Source organism: Hyperolius riggenbachi, chromosome 12 (genome assembly GCF_040937935.1).
Source record: "Hyperolius riggenbachi isolate aHypRig1 chromosome 12, aHypRig1.pri, whole genome shotgun sequence".
NCBI lineage: Eukaryota > Metazoa > Chordata > Amphibia > Anura > Hyperoliidae > Hyperolius > Hyperolius riggenbachi.
Window position 1 is genome coordinate 75,586,901 of NC_090657.1, and position 15,478 is coordinate 75,602,378.

At 46.9% G+C, this 15,478-nt stretch overlaps 1 protein-coding gene across 3 annotated transcripts in view; it reads left to right on the top strand.

Annotated features, from left to right (window-relative positions):
* The window catches only part of ITCH (itchy E3 ubiquitin protein ligase), a 176,221-nt gene that overhangs the window by 132,952 nt on the left and 27,791 nt on the right, over positions 1-15,478 (top strand). For all 3 annotated transcript variants that reach the window (XM_068262394.1, XM_068262392.1, XM_068262393.1), the window contains exons 10-15: positions 2,461-2,635; positions 2,750-2,813; positions 3,095-3,179; positions 5,519-5,647; positions 10,035-10,107; positions 12,689-12,760. In XM_068262394.1, the coding sequence (XP_068118495.1) occupies positions 2,461-2,635; positions 2,750-2,813; positions 3,095-3,179; positions 5,519-5,647; positions 10,035-10,107; positions 12,689-12,760 (598 nt within the window). The remainder of the gene's footprint in view (positions 1-2,460; positions 2,636-2,749; positions 2,814-3,094; positions 3,180-5,518; positions 5,648-10,034; positions 10,108-12,688; positions 12,761-15,478) is intronic.

Consider the following 15,478-nt stretch of genomic DNA (forward strand, 5'->3'; position numbering starts at 1 on the left):
TGTCAGACTAGATCCAGTAATGGTGCAGGCAGCAGGGAGCCCTCCATGCCAGACTAGATCCAGTAATGGTGCAGGCAGCAGGGAGCCCTCCATGTCAGACTAGATCCAGTAATGGTGCAGGCAGCAGGGAGCCCTCCATGTCAGACTAGATCCAGTAATGGTGCAGGCAGCAGGGAGCCCTCCATGCCAGATCCGGTAATGGTGCAGGCAGCAGGGAGCCCTCCATGCCAGACCAGATCCAGTAATGGTACAGGCAGCAGGGAGCCCTCCATGCCAGATCCAGTAATGGTACAGGCAGCAGGGAGCCCTCCATGCCAGACCAGATCCAGTAATGGTGCAGGCAGCAAGGAGCCCTCCATGCCAGACTAGATCCAGTAATGGTACAGGCAGCAGGGAGCCCTCCATGTCAGACTAGATCCGGTAATGGTGCAGGCAGCAGGGAGCCCTCCATGCCAGAACAGATCCAGTAATGGTACAGGCAGCAGGGAGCCCTCCATGTCAGACTAGATCCAGTAATGGTGCAGGCAGCAGGGAGCCCTCCATGTCAGACTAGATCCGGTAATGGTACAGGCAGCAGGAGCCCTCCATGTCAGACCAGATCCAGTAATGGTGCAGGCAGCAGGGAGCCCTCCATGTCAGACTAGATCCGGTAATGGTGCAGGCAGCAGGGAGCCCTCCATGCCAGAACAGATCCAGTAATGGTACAGGCAGCAGGGAGCCCTCCATGTCAGACTAGATCCAGTAATGGTGCAGGCAGCAGGGAGCCCTCCATGTCAGACTAGATCCGGTAATGGTACAGGCAGCAGGGAGCCCTCCATGCCAGACTAGATCCAGTAATGGTGCAGGCAGCAGGGAGCCTGCTGTGCCAGACTAGATCCGGTAATGGTGCAGGGAGTAGGGAGCCTGCTGTGCCAGACTAGATCCGGTAATGGTGCAGGGAGCCCGCCGTGCCAGACTAGATCCGGTAATGGTGCAGGCAGCAGGAAGCCCGACGTGCCAGACTAGATCCGGTAATGGTGCAGGGAGCCCTCCATGCCAGACTAGATCCAGTAATGGTGCATAGAGCCCTCCATGCCAAACTAGATCCAGTAATGGTACAGGCAGCAGGGAGCCCTCCATGCCAGACTAGATCCAGTAATGGTACAGGCAGCAGGGAGCCCTCCATGTCAGACTAGATCCAGTAATGGTGCAGGCAGCAGGGAGCCCGCTGTGCCAGACTAGATCCGGTAATGGTGCAGGCAGCAGGGAGCCCTCCATGTCAGACTAGATCCAGTAATGGTGCAGGCAGCAGGGAGCCCTCCATGTCAGACTAGATCCAGTAATGGTGCAGGCAGCAGGGAGCCCTCCATGCCAGACCAGATCCGGTAATGGTGCAGGCAGCAGGGAGCCCGCTGTGCCAGACTAGATCGGTATTGGTGCAGACATCAGGGAGCCGGTCATTCCAGACTAGATCCGGTAATGGTGCAGGCAGCAGGGAGCCCTCCATGCCAGACTTGATCCAGTAATGGTGCAGGCAGCAGGGAGCCCGCCGTGCCAGACTAGATCCGGTAATGGTGCAGGCAGCAGGGAGCCCGCCGTGCCAGACTAGATCCGGTAATGGTGCAGCCAGCAGGGAGCCTGCCATGCCAGACTAGATCCGGTAATAGTGCAGGCAGCAGGGAGCGGCCGTTCCAGACTAGATCTGGTAATGGTAAAGGGAGCCCGCCATGCCAGACTAGATCCAGTAATGGTGCAGGCAGCAGGGAGCCCGCCGTGCCAGACTAGATCCGGTAATGGTGCAGGCAGCAGGGAGCCTGCCATGCCAGACTAGATCCGGTAATGGTGCAGGCAGCAGGGAGCGGCCGTTCCAGACTAGATCTAGTAATGGTGCAGGGAGCCCGCCGTGCCAGACTAGATCCGGTAATGGTGCAGGGAGCGGCCGTTCCAGACTAGATCTGGTAATGGTGCAGGGAGCCCGCTGTGCCAGACTAGATCCGGTAATGGTGCAGGCAGCAGGGAGCCCGCCGTGCCAGACTAGATCCGGTAATGGTGCAGGCAGCAGGGAGCCTGCCATGCCAGACTAGATCCGGTAATGGTGCAGGCAGCAGGGAGCGGCCGTTCCAGACTAGATCTGGTAATGGTGCAGGGAGCCCGCCGTGCCAGACTAGATCCGGTAATGGTGCAGGCAGCAGGGAGCCCTCCATGCCAGACTAGATCCAGTAATGGTGCAGGGAGCCCTCTATGCCAGACTAGATCCAGTAATGGTGCAGGGAGCCCTCCATGCCAGACTAGATCCGGTAATGGTGCAGGCAGCAGGGAGCCCTCCATGCCTCTAGTGGCAGCCATGTTTTTCCTTATGCCTATGTCCGACATTGGAACTGAATGGGAAAAGGTCAATGTTGCACATGGTCCAACACAGGAGTGGAAAGGACTAAATGCATTCTATAATGAGTAACAAATTCAACACCATTTCTCCTCCAGGTGGGAGCGTCGTGTGGATCAGCTGGGGCGGATCTACTATGTGGACCACATCACACGGACCACCACGTGGCAGCGGCCCACCCTTGAATCTGTCCGAAACTATGAACAATGGCAGCTACAACGTAACCAGCTGCAGGGAGCGATGCAACAGTTCAACCAGCGCTTCATCTATGGGGTGAGCACCACCGATCAGTCATAGGAAAGACTATGTAGAGTCTGCAATGCTGCTGTAATGTCATCTCTCTCCTTGCTGCTTAAAGTAACATCTTTTTTTTATTTTTTTGGGTAGAACCAGGATTATTCAAACCAGAGCAAGGAGTATGACCCCCTGGGTCCATTGCCTGTTGGATGGGGTAAGTTCTGCTGAATTTATTTGTATTCTGCGCGTTTATTTAATTTCGGCACCGGTCAATTTTGTCGGGCAAGCTGAATGACGGCTCACCCTTCTGTCGCTGAAATCCCCCACAGTGTTAAATACTATTCCCCCTCTGAGTCGTACCAACTCAGAGGGAGAAGTAATTTAGGGTCCAGCGATCGCCAGAACCCCAAATTGCGCAGGCCGCAGACTATAGCATTGCAGCTACAGCCGCGCCAAACTCATTTTGTGATAATTTTTTTTCTTTTATTTTCCTAGAAAAGAGAACAGATGCGAATGGCAGGGTGTATTTTGTCAATCACACCACACGGACAACGCAGTGGGAAGATCCAAGAAATCAGGGGTAAGTGAACGATTAAAAGAAAAAAAAAAGTGTACCTAAAATATAATACCAGCCCTTGTAAGAAATTCTCTGGAGTCCCTTTTTTCCAGTGCAGCAAGAGTTAAAAACTGAGTCTTTATTTAAGAGGAGGAGCTTGTGGAAAGCTTGCGAATTCAGTCAGGTTTCCTGAAAAGTAAACCGTGACTATATCTGCTAAAAACAGTGAGATAAGGCATCTCATGAGATTTAAAGGGAGTCTAAAGCGTATTTAAAAAAAAAAACCAGATACCTAAGGAGACGGAAGGCTCTGAGTCCTATAGAGCCTTCCCGTTCTCACGGTCTCTGCATTCCAACGCTGGATGCCCTGTTAGTAGTTGCCGACCTTTCCTAAGTTTTACCTGTACTTGGCCTTAAGATGTGTGCACATCTCTAAGGACAGCCCCTGTAACGATTGGATGCTATCACTAGAGTGACAGTTCATTGCCCCAATGCTGTACAGATGTATTGCTCTGCCATTGCCTAGCGATGCATCTGTACTGTAGTACTGTATTGGGGCCACGGAATTATCTTCCTAGCGATCAGATCCAATCCCTACAGATGAACAGTCTAGAGATAATGGTCCGCTACATGCCCAACTAGTAATGGATTAAAGAGGAACTGTAACGTGAAAACGTCCCCTGGGGGGGTACTCACCTCGGGTGGGGGAAGCCTCAGGATCCTAATGAGGCTTCCCACGCCGTCCTCCGTCCCTCGGGGGTCTCGCTGCAGCCCTCCGTACAGCGGTGACGTCATTATTTACCTTCCCGGCTCCAGCGCAGGCGCTCTGACGGCTGTCGGCTCCGAAGTAGGCGGAAATACCTGATCGCCGTCGGGTCCGCTCTACTGCGCAGGCGCAAGTCTCCGGCGCCTGCGCAGTAGAGCGGACCCGACTGAGATCGGGTATTTCCGTTTACTTCGGAGCCGACAGCAGCCACAGCGCCCCCGCTGGAGCCAGCAAAGGTAAATATTAAAGTCACAGTCGGGTCTGTCGCCGGCTATTCGGAGGGCTGCAGCGAGACCCCCGTGGGACAGAGGACGGCGTGGGAAGCCTCATTAGGATCCTGAGGCTTCCCCCACCCGAGGTGAGTACCCCCCAGGGGCGTTTTTTAATGTTACAGAGTCTCTTTAAAGAGAACCAGGTTTTTTAAATCTTAAGAGGACAAAGAGGCATGTTCTGTGCACAATCATGCACTTATGTCCTCTGTAAAATGGTTACAAATAGAATACATTTAGGAAAGAATACTACCCAGAGAAAGCCTACGTTGTCCTGAAAAAACAAAATACCGTATATTCCGCCATATAAAACGACACCCCATCTTTTCCAGTTAAAATAGAGTGTTTGGGATATACTCACTGTACAAGACCACTCCTCTTCCAACACACGCCAAATAAAAAAAAAAAACATATACTGGTGCTATGTATGAACAGATACTGGAGCTGTACTGTATGTGGTACCCAGTATATAACAGTATATAGGCAATTGACTGGTTGGATTGGTTAACTCTCCCTAAGTGGATTGGTCAGCTCTCCCTGTCTACCTGTTTATCAGAGCGATATGGAAGAATAGATTGCGCTGTACCCATAAAACACTCCTCTTTCACCTGTCTGGCCCACTCTTGTATCCTATTTACCTCCTCTGCCTCTCAGATCTCGCACATGTGCGCCTGCGCCGCTTCACTACAGCGAGATCTGAGAGGCGGTAACAGGATAGGGCGTATCACCCGGCATCAATGACACCCGGCGGATAAGATGACCCCTGACTTTTCAGATGATGTTCAAAGGTTAAAAACTAGTCTTATACACCAGAATATACAGTATATATATATTGACACAGCTTAAGCGTCAAAATTGTCAGGAATGGGGTAAAACCCAGGGAAGCGAAGTGGTTAAAGGGAACCTGAGGTGAGAGAGGGATATGGAGGCTGCCATATTTACTTCCTTGTAAACGATGCCAGTTCCTGGCAGCCCTGTTGATCTCTACCATAAGTAGTGTTTAAATCAAAACTCTGGAACAAGCATATGACTAATCCGGTAATACCTGAGTCAGCCGAGTCAGAGTGCCTGATCTGCTGCATGCACATTCACTGTCTATGGCTAAAAGTATTAGAGACACAGGATCAAGACAACTGCCAGGCAATTGGTCTTGTTTAAAAGGAAATAAATATGTCAACCTCCATATCCCTCTCACCTCGGGTTCCCCTTGAGAGCATATATATCCTGCCTGGTTTGGAAATGTAACACATATATATTCCCACGTAGAACATTGCAGCATTGTGAGACAGTGGAATATGCTGATTACTGTTTCTCCTTTTGTCCTGCAGGCAACTAAATGAAAAGCCATTGCCAGAGGGATGGGAAATGAGATTTACAGTGGATGGTAGCCCATATTTTGTGGACCACAATAGGAGAACCACCACATACATCGATCCCCGGACTGGGAAGTCAGCACTGTAAGTAGGAGTGCAATGCTCGGCTGTCTTACCAACACTCTTTTCTCTTGGTCAACCTTGTTACTGAATGTACTACTTTCTGGTCTCCATAGTGTTGACAAAGCATTTCATGATGATCAAATCTGTCAGATATCGATGCCGCAACAATAAATTTCCTTTATAAGCAAACAGGCACCAAAAGGATAACATATTCTAAAACATTTAAAATGAGAGGAGGCAGAAGTGGACTTACCTCCTCCAAGCAGACACACACACACACACACACACACGAGTGTTGTGTATATTCAAAACAACAAAAATGTATTTTTATACTACAGAAAGTGCAACGCGTTTCGTGGGCATTTCTCGCTTCATCAGGCAATAGAAACGAAGCATAAAACTCAGATAGGTCTGTTGAAAAGCTCAGCGCCTCTGTAAATAAATAATACATTTCCAACCAAACTCAATCGTAAGGATCGATCGGGCTGGCTAGAAGATCTCGAACGCAAGGGCTTGGCGCTCAATGTCTCGATGACTGAGTGTATGTGAACTAACCAACCCCGCGGGCCTGTCATGCTTTTTGCAAGCTCACCTGTCACGCTAGCGTGACTCCTGTGAACCAGCTGATTTCGGTGCAGCGCTGCGTGGATCGTTTCGGTGCCAGCATTGCAGGCCTGATTTGGGCGTCCAGAGTTTCAGCCGGGCGCCACACAAATTAGTAAAAACAAAAAGTAATTCAGCAGCCGGCAACAGCCAATGCTTGGATTACGTGTCCTCCCGGGTTGCTACAACTCGGAGGGGGAATAGTAATCGGTGTGGGCATGGAGTTTGTGCAGGAGCAGTGAGCAGTTTTTCGGCTTCACCCTGCACCGAGATGGCCCCCGCTAAGAATGAATAGACTTGACTTCTGGCCTCTTCCTGTGTCCGGCGTCCTTTTGAATTTTCCCTGCAAGCGCCTGTACAACGTGACATCACTACTGCTGGCTGTCATATGGTGCAGGAAGATAAAGGCGTTTGTTTGTCAAGTGATTTATCGTGATTGCTGAATGACCTCAGGGTGGGACATGCCACTAGACTTTTGTACAAGATGATCACAAATGGTCTTTAGCAATGATAATCTTCTGCACTTACCTCAGTTACTACTCAGGATTTATATATTTAATGTAGATGGTGGCAGTGATGAGCATTTGTTTTTAAACTAAAGAAGGATCGGTTACGGTTATATTGTACCTGAAGCAGGAATTAAAAATAAATTAAGATGCTTACCTCAGTAGAAGAAAGCTCCTGATCGTTCTGTGGCCCACCGTTCCAGCGTTGGCTCCCTTTAAGCATATTTGACGAGGGCTTGTCAAATATGTTTCCATGGCCGTACTCCTGTTTGTGTATGAACACGACCATACTGCACATGCATAAGTACTGTTTGCACACGCCCAGTAGCACAAAGCCACTTGTGCACATAGGAAAATCCATGCATGGGCAGCTTCATGCTCTGTATATGTGCAGACCCTACTCAGACTATTACAATAGCACTTGCTTAGGAACGGGAGCACGGCCACATGGATCTAGGAAGGCTCTGGAGCATCCAGAGGCTTTCCACTACTTAGGAAAGTAGTTATGATTCTTTCCGAATTTTAGGGTCTAAACGTTGTGCAATTTATTGCATGCTTTTAGATCTTAAAATCTGGAAAAAAATCATGTTGCTAGGGACTTCTGGAGCAGCCCAGCACTCACTCACCTCCCTGGGATCCAACGCTGTGGTTTTCCCTTTGTCCTCTGGGCGGCGCTGTAACCCTATAGTGAGATTGCCGGCTGTTGTCATGACGACAGACTGCGATCTCACCAGGGGGAAGCAGAGCCTCGGAGGAGAGGAAAAAGAATAGCGGCCAACGTTGCGATCCCCCGGGAGGTGAGTTAAAACCAGGGCTGTGGAGTCGTGGAGTCGGAGTCGTGGAGTCGGGCAATTTTGGGTGCCCGGAGTCGGGAAAAAATGCACCGACTCCGACTCCTAATGAATTTGTAACTGTAATTAAAATAGAAAATATGATAAAATGTTCTATTTCTCAGATAATAGTCATTAAAAATAATGTATATATACAGTATATATACAGTAATAGCTGTGTTTAGTCCACAAAAATGAAATAAACCAATCAAAATTAGTTACTTGTGCTGCTTCAATAAAGCAGTCCCCGTATTTTTAAGGTCAGATATACATATCTGATTGTGACTGTATATATGATGTATACACTGGAATCTCTTATATATACTAAATAACATCTATGCTGTAAGAATAAAGCCTGATGTGTAGCTATGTCACTAATAGAGATGGTCAACGAGATGGAAATAATTCTGCATTGTTGATGATTTATGCAAATGTATGCACTCCCTTTGCTGATGAAATAAAATAATTTGATATGTTATTTAAATTTGGTTTGGTGACTACAAATTAAAGGGTAACTGAGACGGATGAAAAGTAAAGTTTTATACATACCTGGGGCTTCCTCCAGCCCTCCTTCAGGCTAATCAGTCCCTCACTGTCCTCCACCACCCGGATCTTCTGCTGCTATGAGTCCTGGTAATTCAGCCAGTCAGCGCTGTCCGGCCGCATGCCACTCCCACAGCCAGGAACATTCTGCACCTGCGCAATAGTGCTGCACAGGTGTAGTATGCTCCTGGCGGCGGAGTGTGTGCATGCGCACTACGCTTGACTGACTCAAGTACCTGGACTCATAGCAGAAGATCCAGGTGGTGGAGGAGGACAACGAGGGACTGATTATCCTGAAGGCGCCTGGAGGAAGCCCCAGGTATGTATAAAACTTTAATTTCATCTGTCTCAGGTTTACTTTGTTACACAGTAGTACTATACTCTACATATGCACTCCCCACAGAGCTGCAGGGAATCCACTGAGAATGCTGTGCACATTGAACACAGAGGTGTTGTCTGTTTACAATCTCCTCATTCCCCTGCAGAGTACCTGTACATCATTCTTACATGCACCCACACTTGATAGATGTTCTTTGTTCCGGTTGTACCTTTTACAAGTACTCTTACCAAGGACTAGTTTTAGTCTAAAGGGAATAAATATAGTAGTCTACATATCCTTCTCACTTCAGTTGTATTGTAAAATTCCTAAGCGTTGGCAGTTAAGAGACGAATTTCATGTTACATACTTTTAATCAACAAAATTGTAATATGCAAATTAGAGGAGTCGGAGTCGTGGAGTCGGAGTCGGTGGAATTCTAAACTGAGGAGTCGGAGTCGGTGGATTTTTGGACCGACTTCACAGCCCTGGTTAAAACGCCCGCTGCGCGCATTGCTCTGCATAGACCTCCCAGCGACTACCAAGAGTTCAGCTTGGGGATACTGTTTCTGGCATGTTTTTGTTCACCCCGAGCTGAACTCATGATTATCGCTGAGGAGGTTAAGCTGTGTACACAATAAACTATAACCGTCACTCACATTGAAAGTTCCTATAGATTTTGTACAAAATTGTTCAGAAAATCCAAACATTGACCGTGGCAAAGGAAAAAATTATTGTTAATCAAAGACTCCAATCTGAAAAAAAATGTATTAATAAGAATCTTAACATTTGTATAGCGCTTTTCTCCTGTTGGACTCAAAGAGCTCAAGAGCTGCAGCCGCTGGGACACACTCAGGAGGCCATCCTGCAGTGTTAGGGAGTCTTGTCTTGAACTTCTTACTGAATAAGTACTGATCCTAGCCAGGATTCTGAACCCTGGTCTCCCATGACAAAGGTGGTGCCCTTAAGCAATACACTATCCAGCCACTTTAAAAGGTACCAAGCACCACTTTTTTTCTCCTGGCTTCTAATAGCTATAGGAGCTGCCATGTACCCCCCCCCCCCTTCCTTTTCTAGCTGCCCATTATTTGGCCAGGGGAAGGTGTGAAGATGGCATCTGTGACTTCTTGAAATTCTTTGAAGCACGATGTACTATCTACCCACGTCCTGCTGATAAAAGCTTTTCTTTGCTCTAATAATTATCAGTCCTTATTTGCCTGAAACTTCTGCGGTCAGGCAGGCCTCGGAAGTAGAGTGAAACACACTGCTATACTTTTAAATGTAAAAAGGATGTAAAATTGATTGTTTTTTTCATTAATGAGCCACATTGTTGACATTGCATATTTAATGTGCTATTGAGATGCCCTGGGTGCTAAAAATGGTGCTTGGTTCACTTTAAGCCATGAGCACACATTAGACTATTGTTGCCTGAATGTTTCATACGTCTTTCGTTGGCTTTGGAACATGTTCGTGTTCCCCAATGCCTTTTAAGTTACTGTCTTTTCTGCACAGTTCCCTGCACTGCCAAAATTGCAATTAATTTGGAATGATTTTCTTGGCAGGAAGTTATAGTTTCCATGACTCATCACTTTGTCCTTGTTTCTATGCAGTGACAATGGTCCACAGATCGCGTATGTGCGAGATTTTAAGGCAAAGGTGCAGTACTTCCGCTTCTGGTGTCAAGTAAGTACAAACACTCAGAGCAAAGCTATTCAGTGCTGATGGTGGCGCTGTCTTCTATGTCTTCTCAGTCTATCCAGGAAAAGGTGCCCCCAATATATAGGTGGCCAGGAATAGGTGCCTCAAGTACAGGTAGCCAGGAATAGGTGCCCCCAGTATATAGGTGGCCAGGAATAGGTGCCTCCAGTATAGGTAGCCAGGAATAAGTGCCCCCAGTATATAGGTGGCCAGGAATAGGTGCCTCCAGTATAGGTAGCCAGGAATAGGTGCCCAGGAATAGATGCCTCCAGTATAGGTAGCCAGGAATAGGTGCCCCCAGTTTAGGTAGCCAGGAATAGGTGCCTCCAGTATAGGTAGCCAGGAATAGGTGCCCCCAGTATATAGGTGGCCAGGAATAGGTGCCTCCAGTATAGGTACCCAGGAATAGGTGCCCAGGAATAGATGCCTCCAGTATAGGTAGCCAGGAATAGGTGCCCCCAGTATATAGGTGGCCAGGAATAGGTGCCTCCAGTATAGGTACCCAGGAATAGGTGCACAGGAATAGGTGCCTCCAGTATAGGTACCCAGGAATAGTTGCCCAGGAATAGATGCCTCCAGTATAGGTAGCCAGGAATCGGTGCCCGCAGTATAGGTAGCCAGGAATAGGTGCCCCCAGTTTAGGTAGCCAGGAATAGGTGCCCCCAGTTTAGGTAGCCAGGAATAGGTGCTCCCAGTTTAGGTAGCCAGGAATAGGTGCGCCCGGTATAGTTAGCCAGGAATAGGTGCCCCATTATAGGTAGCCAGCTATATATGCGCCTAGTATAGATAGCCAGCTATACGTGTCCCCAGTATTAGGTAGCCAGAGCTAGCTGCCCCAGTATAGGGATGCATCGGCAGGCGCACAAGCAGTTGTTGAGGGAGTTATCAAATACATTGCAGGGAGCCATGCGCTGCATGAACTTACTCCTTCCTGTTCCTACTTTCCATCTCACAGTAACAGCGCTGTTACTACGGGATGGAACGCAGGATAGGAAGAAGTCGGTAGTACATGCGTCCCCGGATCACAACAATTGTGAGTATGTGATGACCCCCCTCAGTCACTGCTTGTGCGCCCGCCGCTGTGCCTCCTCTCCCCCCCACGCAGCACGTTGGGAGAGGACAAGTGGGCCCTGCAACCGTGGCCCCTACTCCACTGTATCTATCGAAGAAATGTAAACGAGATAATGTTATCTCCTCTTCGGATGCGGCCAGAATGCAAGGAGCTTTCCACTGAAGAACAAATGCTGTGTTTAACTGTTTGAATGCTGTTCTTCTACAATTTTTTTTTCTTGTGGTAGTAGAATTTATGCAGTGAATAATCTTTTAGAGCAAAGAAGAAATGCTGAGTTACAACAACATATGGTATACATTATGTTACAAGTGTGCCTGTTGACAAGTTTTCCAGATTAAGATTGTTATTAAAGAGGAACTTTCGCGAAAATCTTAAAATATAAAACACATACAAATAAGAAGTACATTTCTCCCAGAGTAAAATGAGCCATAAATTACTTTTCTCCTATGTTGCTGTCACTTACAGTAAGTAGTAGAAAAATGACATTACCGACAGATTTTGGACTAGCCCATCTTCTCATAGGGGATTCTTAGGGTTTTCTTTATTTTTAAAAGCTTTTAGTGAATCGCAGTTGCTCCATTTAACTGCCAAAATAGTGTGCAGTGAGCAGGCAGGCTGACCAGCATCTTTGTAATAGTCATTTTCTGGGAATGTCTTTATAAAGAATAAAGGCCATGCTGAGAATCCCCCATGAAGAGATGGACTAACTCAAAATCTGTCGGTAATGTCAGATTTCTACTACTTAATGTAAGTGACAGCAACATAGGAGAATTGTCGTTTATGGCTCATTTTACTCTGGAATTTTGACTAATAATGTGAGTTCAACAATGATCAGCCTGGAATATCTATGGGGCCTGATATTTTTGTGCAGAAGTAGTTTTGGAGGAAAACTTTTTTTGGACATCAGAGGCAGATAGTGACGGCAATTCTGAAACCTCTAAAGGCGGCGGCAGTCTAAGGGTTAAAATATGACACATGCAACATCTGTAAGATTTTTTTATGTATTAGAAAGTCCCAAATAGAGATTGCCAATGATATGCTAATAATTGTGCCATGTGAATCCAAAATGGCGGGTAGTGCACCTGATTGGCTCAATTCCAAGCTACATTGCATGGATGAGAGGTATATGAAGGCTGCCATATTTATTTACTTTTAAGCAATATCAGTTACCTGGTACAGATGTGTCCCACAACTTCAGACAATGGAGGGAGACTGTTTCTATGGAGAAGGGAGGAGGGACTACAGCACAGTAGATGAGGGAGCTGCTTCCATTGGGGAGGGGGGGGGGGGGGAGGTGGAGAACATTGGCTTGCGCATCGCTGTTACCATAAATTGTGTTCCAGATCTTTCTGCAACCTCACACATTTACACTTGGCCGAGCCGGTCCCTATTAGTGTGTGTACAATTTGGCCATATTTTTGCCATACCATACTATAAATGTTGTATGTTATTCACAGAAAACCTGTTTCATTCAAATGCATTTCTTTTTTTCAGCAACTATTTATGCCGCAGCACATCAAGATCACCGTTAACAGAAAAACCTTGTTTGAAGACTCTTTTCAGCAGGTTTGTGTCATCACTACACCAAAACTTTCTGCAGTGCTGTAACTGCCTTGTATAGTGATGGTGCTCAAATTCGCAGCCAATTTAACACACATGAACACTCCCAAATGCCACAGTTCAGCACCAAGGAAGCGGACAGGGTCAAGGGGTTTGGAAGGAGGAAGCATCGGGTGTTATGAATTGACTATGCTGAATTCGAACACCAATACTAGACATAACTTTGCAGAAAGTTCACCTGTTGTCTCATATTCTTGTTTTCACTTTAAAGGTTTAAAGATGATCTCTGAATTTTGCACAGTAGGCATGTCAGTGTGATAAATCTTGTTCACTCAGCTCCCAACGAAAAGAAATATAAGCTAAAAATGACAGAGCCTGTCATGACAACCACTTTCAGACTGAGTGTCTCTTTTGTTTTTCTTAACATCTTAGTAAGGGGGCTTTTAGGACCATTGTAGTCCCTTACACACCCCAATGAGTTCTGGGTCACCATGAGCTTGCTGGTTAGTCTGTGCCTCTCGGATTTACAAGCCCTACTCCATAGAGCCAAATTAATCCATGCCATGCACTGATGAGGATCAAACAATCTGAAACAGTCTGTATGCATGTTGGATTATTATGGCTCTGTACATATTTACAAGCTGACACATCATTGCATTCCAGCGGTTCTGGAGGTGTGTTTAGCTTCTAAGGGTACAATGGTTAATTTGCATATATTCAGCAGTGGTGCCTGGGAGAAATCTCAAGCTCACTCCAACCTGAATTATCGCAAATTCTTTCTGTTTTAGGAAAGCAAACTTTTGTTTTTCTTAACATCTTAGTAAGGGGGCTTTTAGGACCATTGTAGTCCCTTACACACCCCAATGAGTTCTGGGTCACCATGAGCTTGCTGGTTAGTCTGTGCCCTTATGGACCCACAGACTTTTTTTTTTTTTTTTTTGTCCAAAAGCTGAGCTGTGATCACCGGGTCAGGAGTCAATGAAAGCAGAGTGATCGGGCTACAGCGACGAGAGACTGGCGTGTGAGCAAGTGGCACGAACGGTGAGAGTGATCAGACCAGGCAGCGAGAGTGAATGAAATCTATGCCCTGCAGGAACAGCAGCTCCCATTCGCTGCCATCCGCAAGAGGTTAAAGAAGACAGATTGGGGGGGGGGGGGGGGGGGTCACAAGGTTAAATCCCTAATCCAACGTCTTCAGGTCACAGGTGACTCTCTTCCCCCCTCCTGGGCTGTAGAGCCGCAGCCATGTTTCCAAAGTTTACTATAACTCTTCAGAAACCTCCGACTTCGTTGCTGCGGCCCACCCCCCGGCCAGAACAGGTAATTTTTTTAGGAGCTGAAAGTAGCAGGTTTTGTGCCACACTGATATGGCTGCTGTGCATACCTCACAGCCACAATGTAATGAAAATAGGAATCATAAGTCACCAGGAGAGTTGTATAGATTACTGCCACCATACAATTATCTACTTTATTTTTAGTTCAGGTGTGCTTTAATGAGAATATTGAAATAGATGTGGTTGTTTGTCATTAATGAGCACTGTGTAACTCATATAGCTGTGATGAAATCTTTTTAATAGCAGTGATGCTAATGTAGATTGGAGACATTGGCTATCATTCATAAAAGTGTGGTTGGTAAAGTAAATCCATGTGGGAAAACACCGCTGTCGGTGTTTTAGACTTCTGGCTGCTCATTCATAAAAATGTTGCCAGTTGCGAAAGCAGTGCAGAGATTTCCCGAACTAGGCTGGCGGTAGGCAGGCGGTAGGCTTGCGGAAATGCAGGAAGCAGCCGAGTTGATACATTTCTCCGTGTTCCGCTCTACTGCAGCTGCCTGGGTGGTCTGTGTCTCCATTAATATAACATTGTTATCGCCACATCCAAGGGATCGGTATTTACCGTCCTTATACCGCTTGCGTAAATCTTTATAAATTAACATTTTGTTACATTTGTTATGATAATCACCGCACAAGGTGGTGATTTATCGCTCTGCTCGGTAATGTCAGCTTTTCATGCGGAAAGAGCCTAGATCTTGCTATGTTTTCGGTAAAGTTGGCTGTTTTCAGCATTTCCGCATGCGGGAATGCTTTATGAATGATAGCCATTGTGTAAGGAGCAGGCTCATATTAGCCCAAACACGACTTATGCTTTAATCCGCCGCTACAGCTTCACTCTTATATAATGTAGTGTGAGTTAATGTGAGTGCGCCCTCCTGGCCGGATCCCACATAGGCACTGAATAAAATGCCAAGCATTGCCAGTATTCTGAAGCATTTCAAAGAGGCAGAAAGGTGCTTAGGTGTAAATGTGTGCAGTAAATCTGCTTGGTAAAGCAACTGGAGGCGTTCTGAAATGCCCATGTGTCAACAACCCTAACATGCCTGGAATTTTCTAATGCTTAAGTGTGAACAGGCTTTGACCATTTGATCAAGCGTAGGCAGCCACAAGTGCAGCGTAGTTGTACCTATTGACAGTCCCGAGCCGGTTAAACTTTATTTAAATAAACAAAAATCACAAGTGCTGTACAATCACAGGCAGTAGCTTGTACAGCGCTTGCAATTGCTGAAATCGCGCTGTAAAGGGTGGCTAAAATCAGTACACAAAGCCCTTGTGCTTTAGCGAATGCTGCACTCAGTGGACCCCTGGCCTAAATGTTTTTTATTTGACTGACAGGTTTTGAACTAGTCCATCTCCTCGTGAGGGAATTCTTAGGGTTTTCTTTACTTTC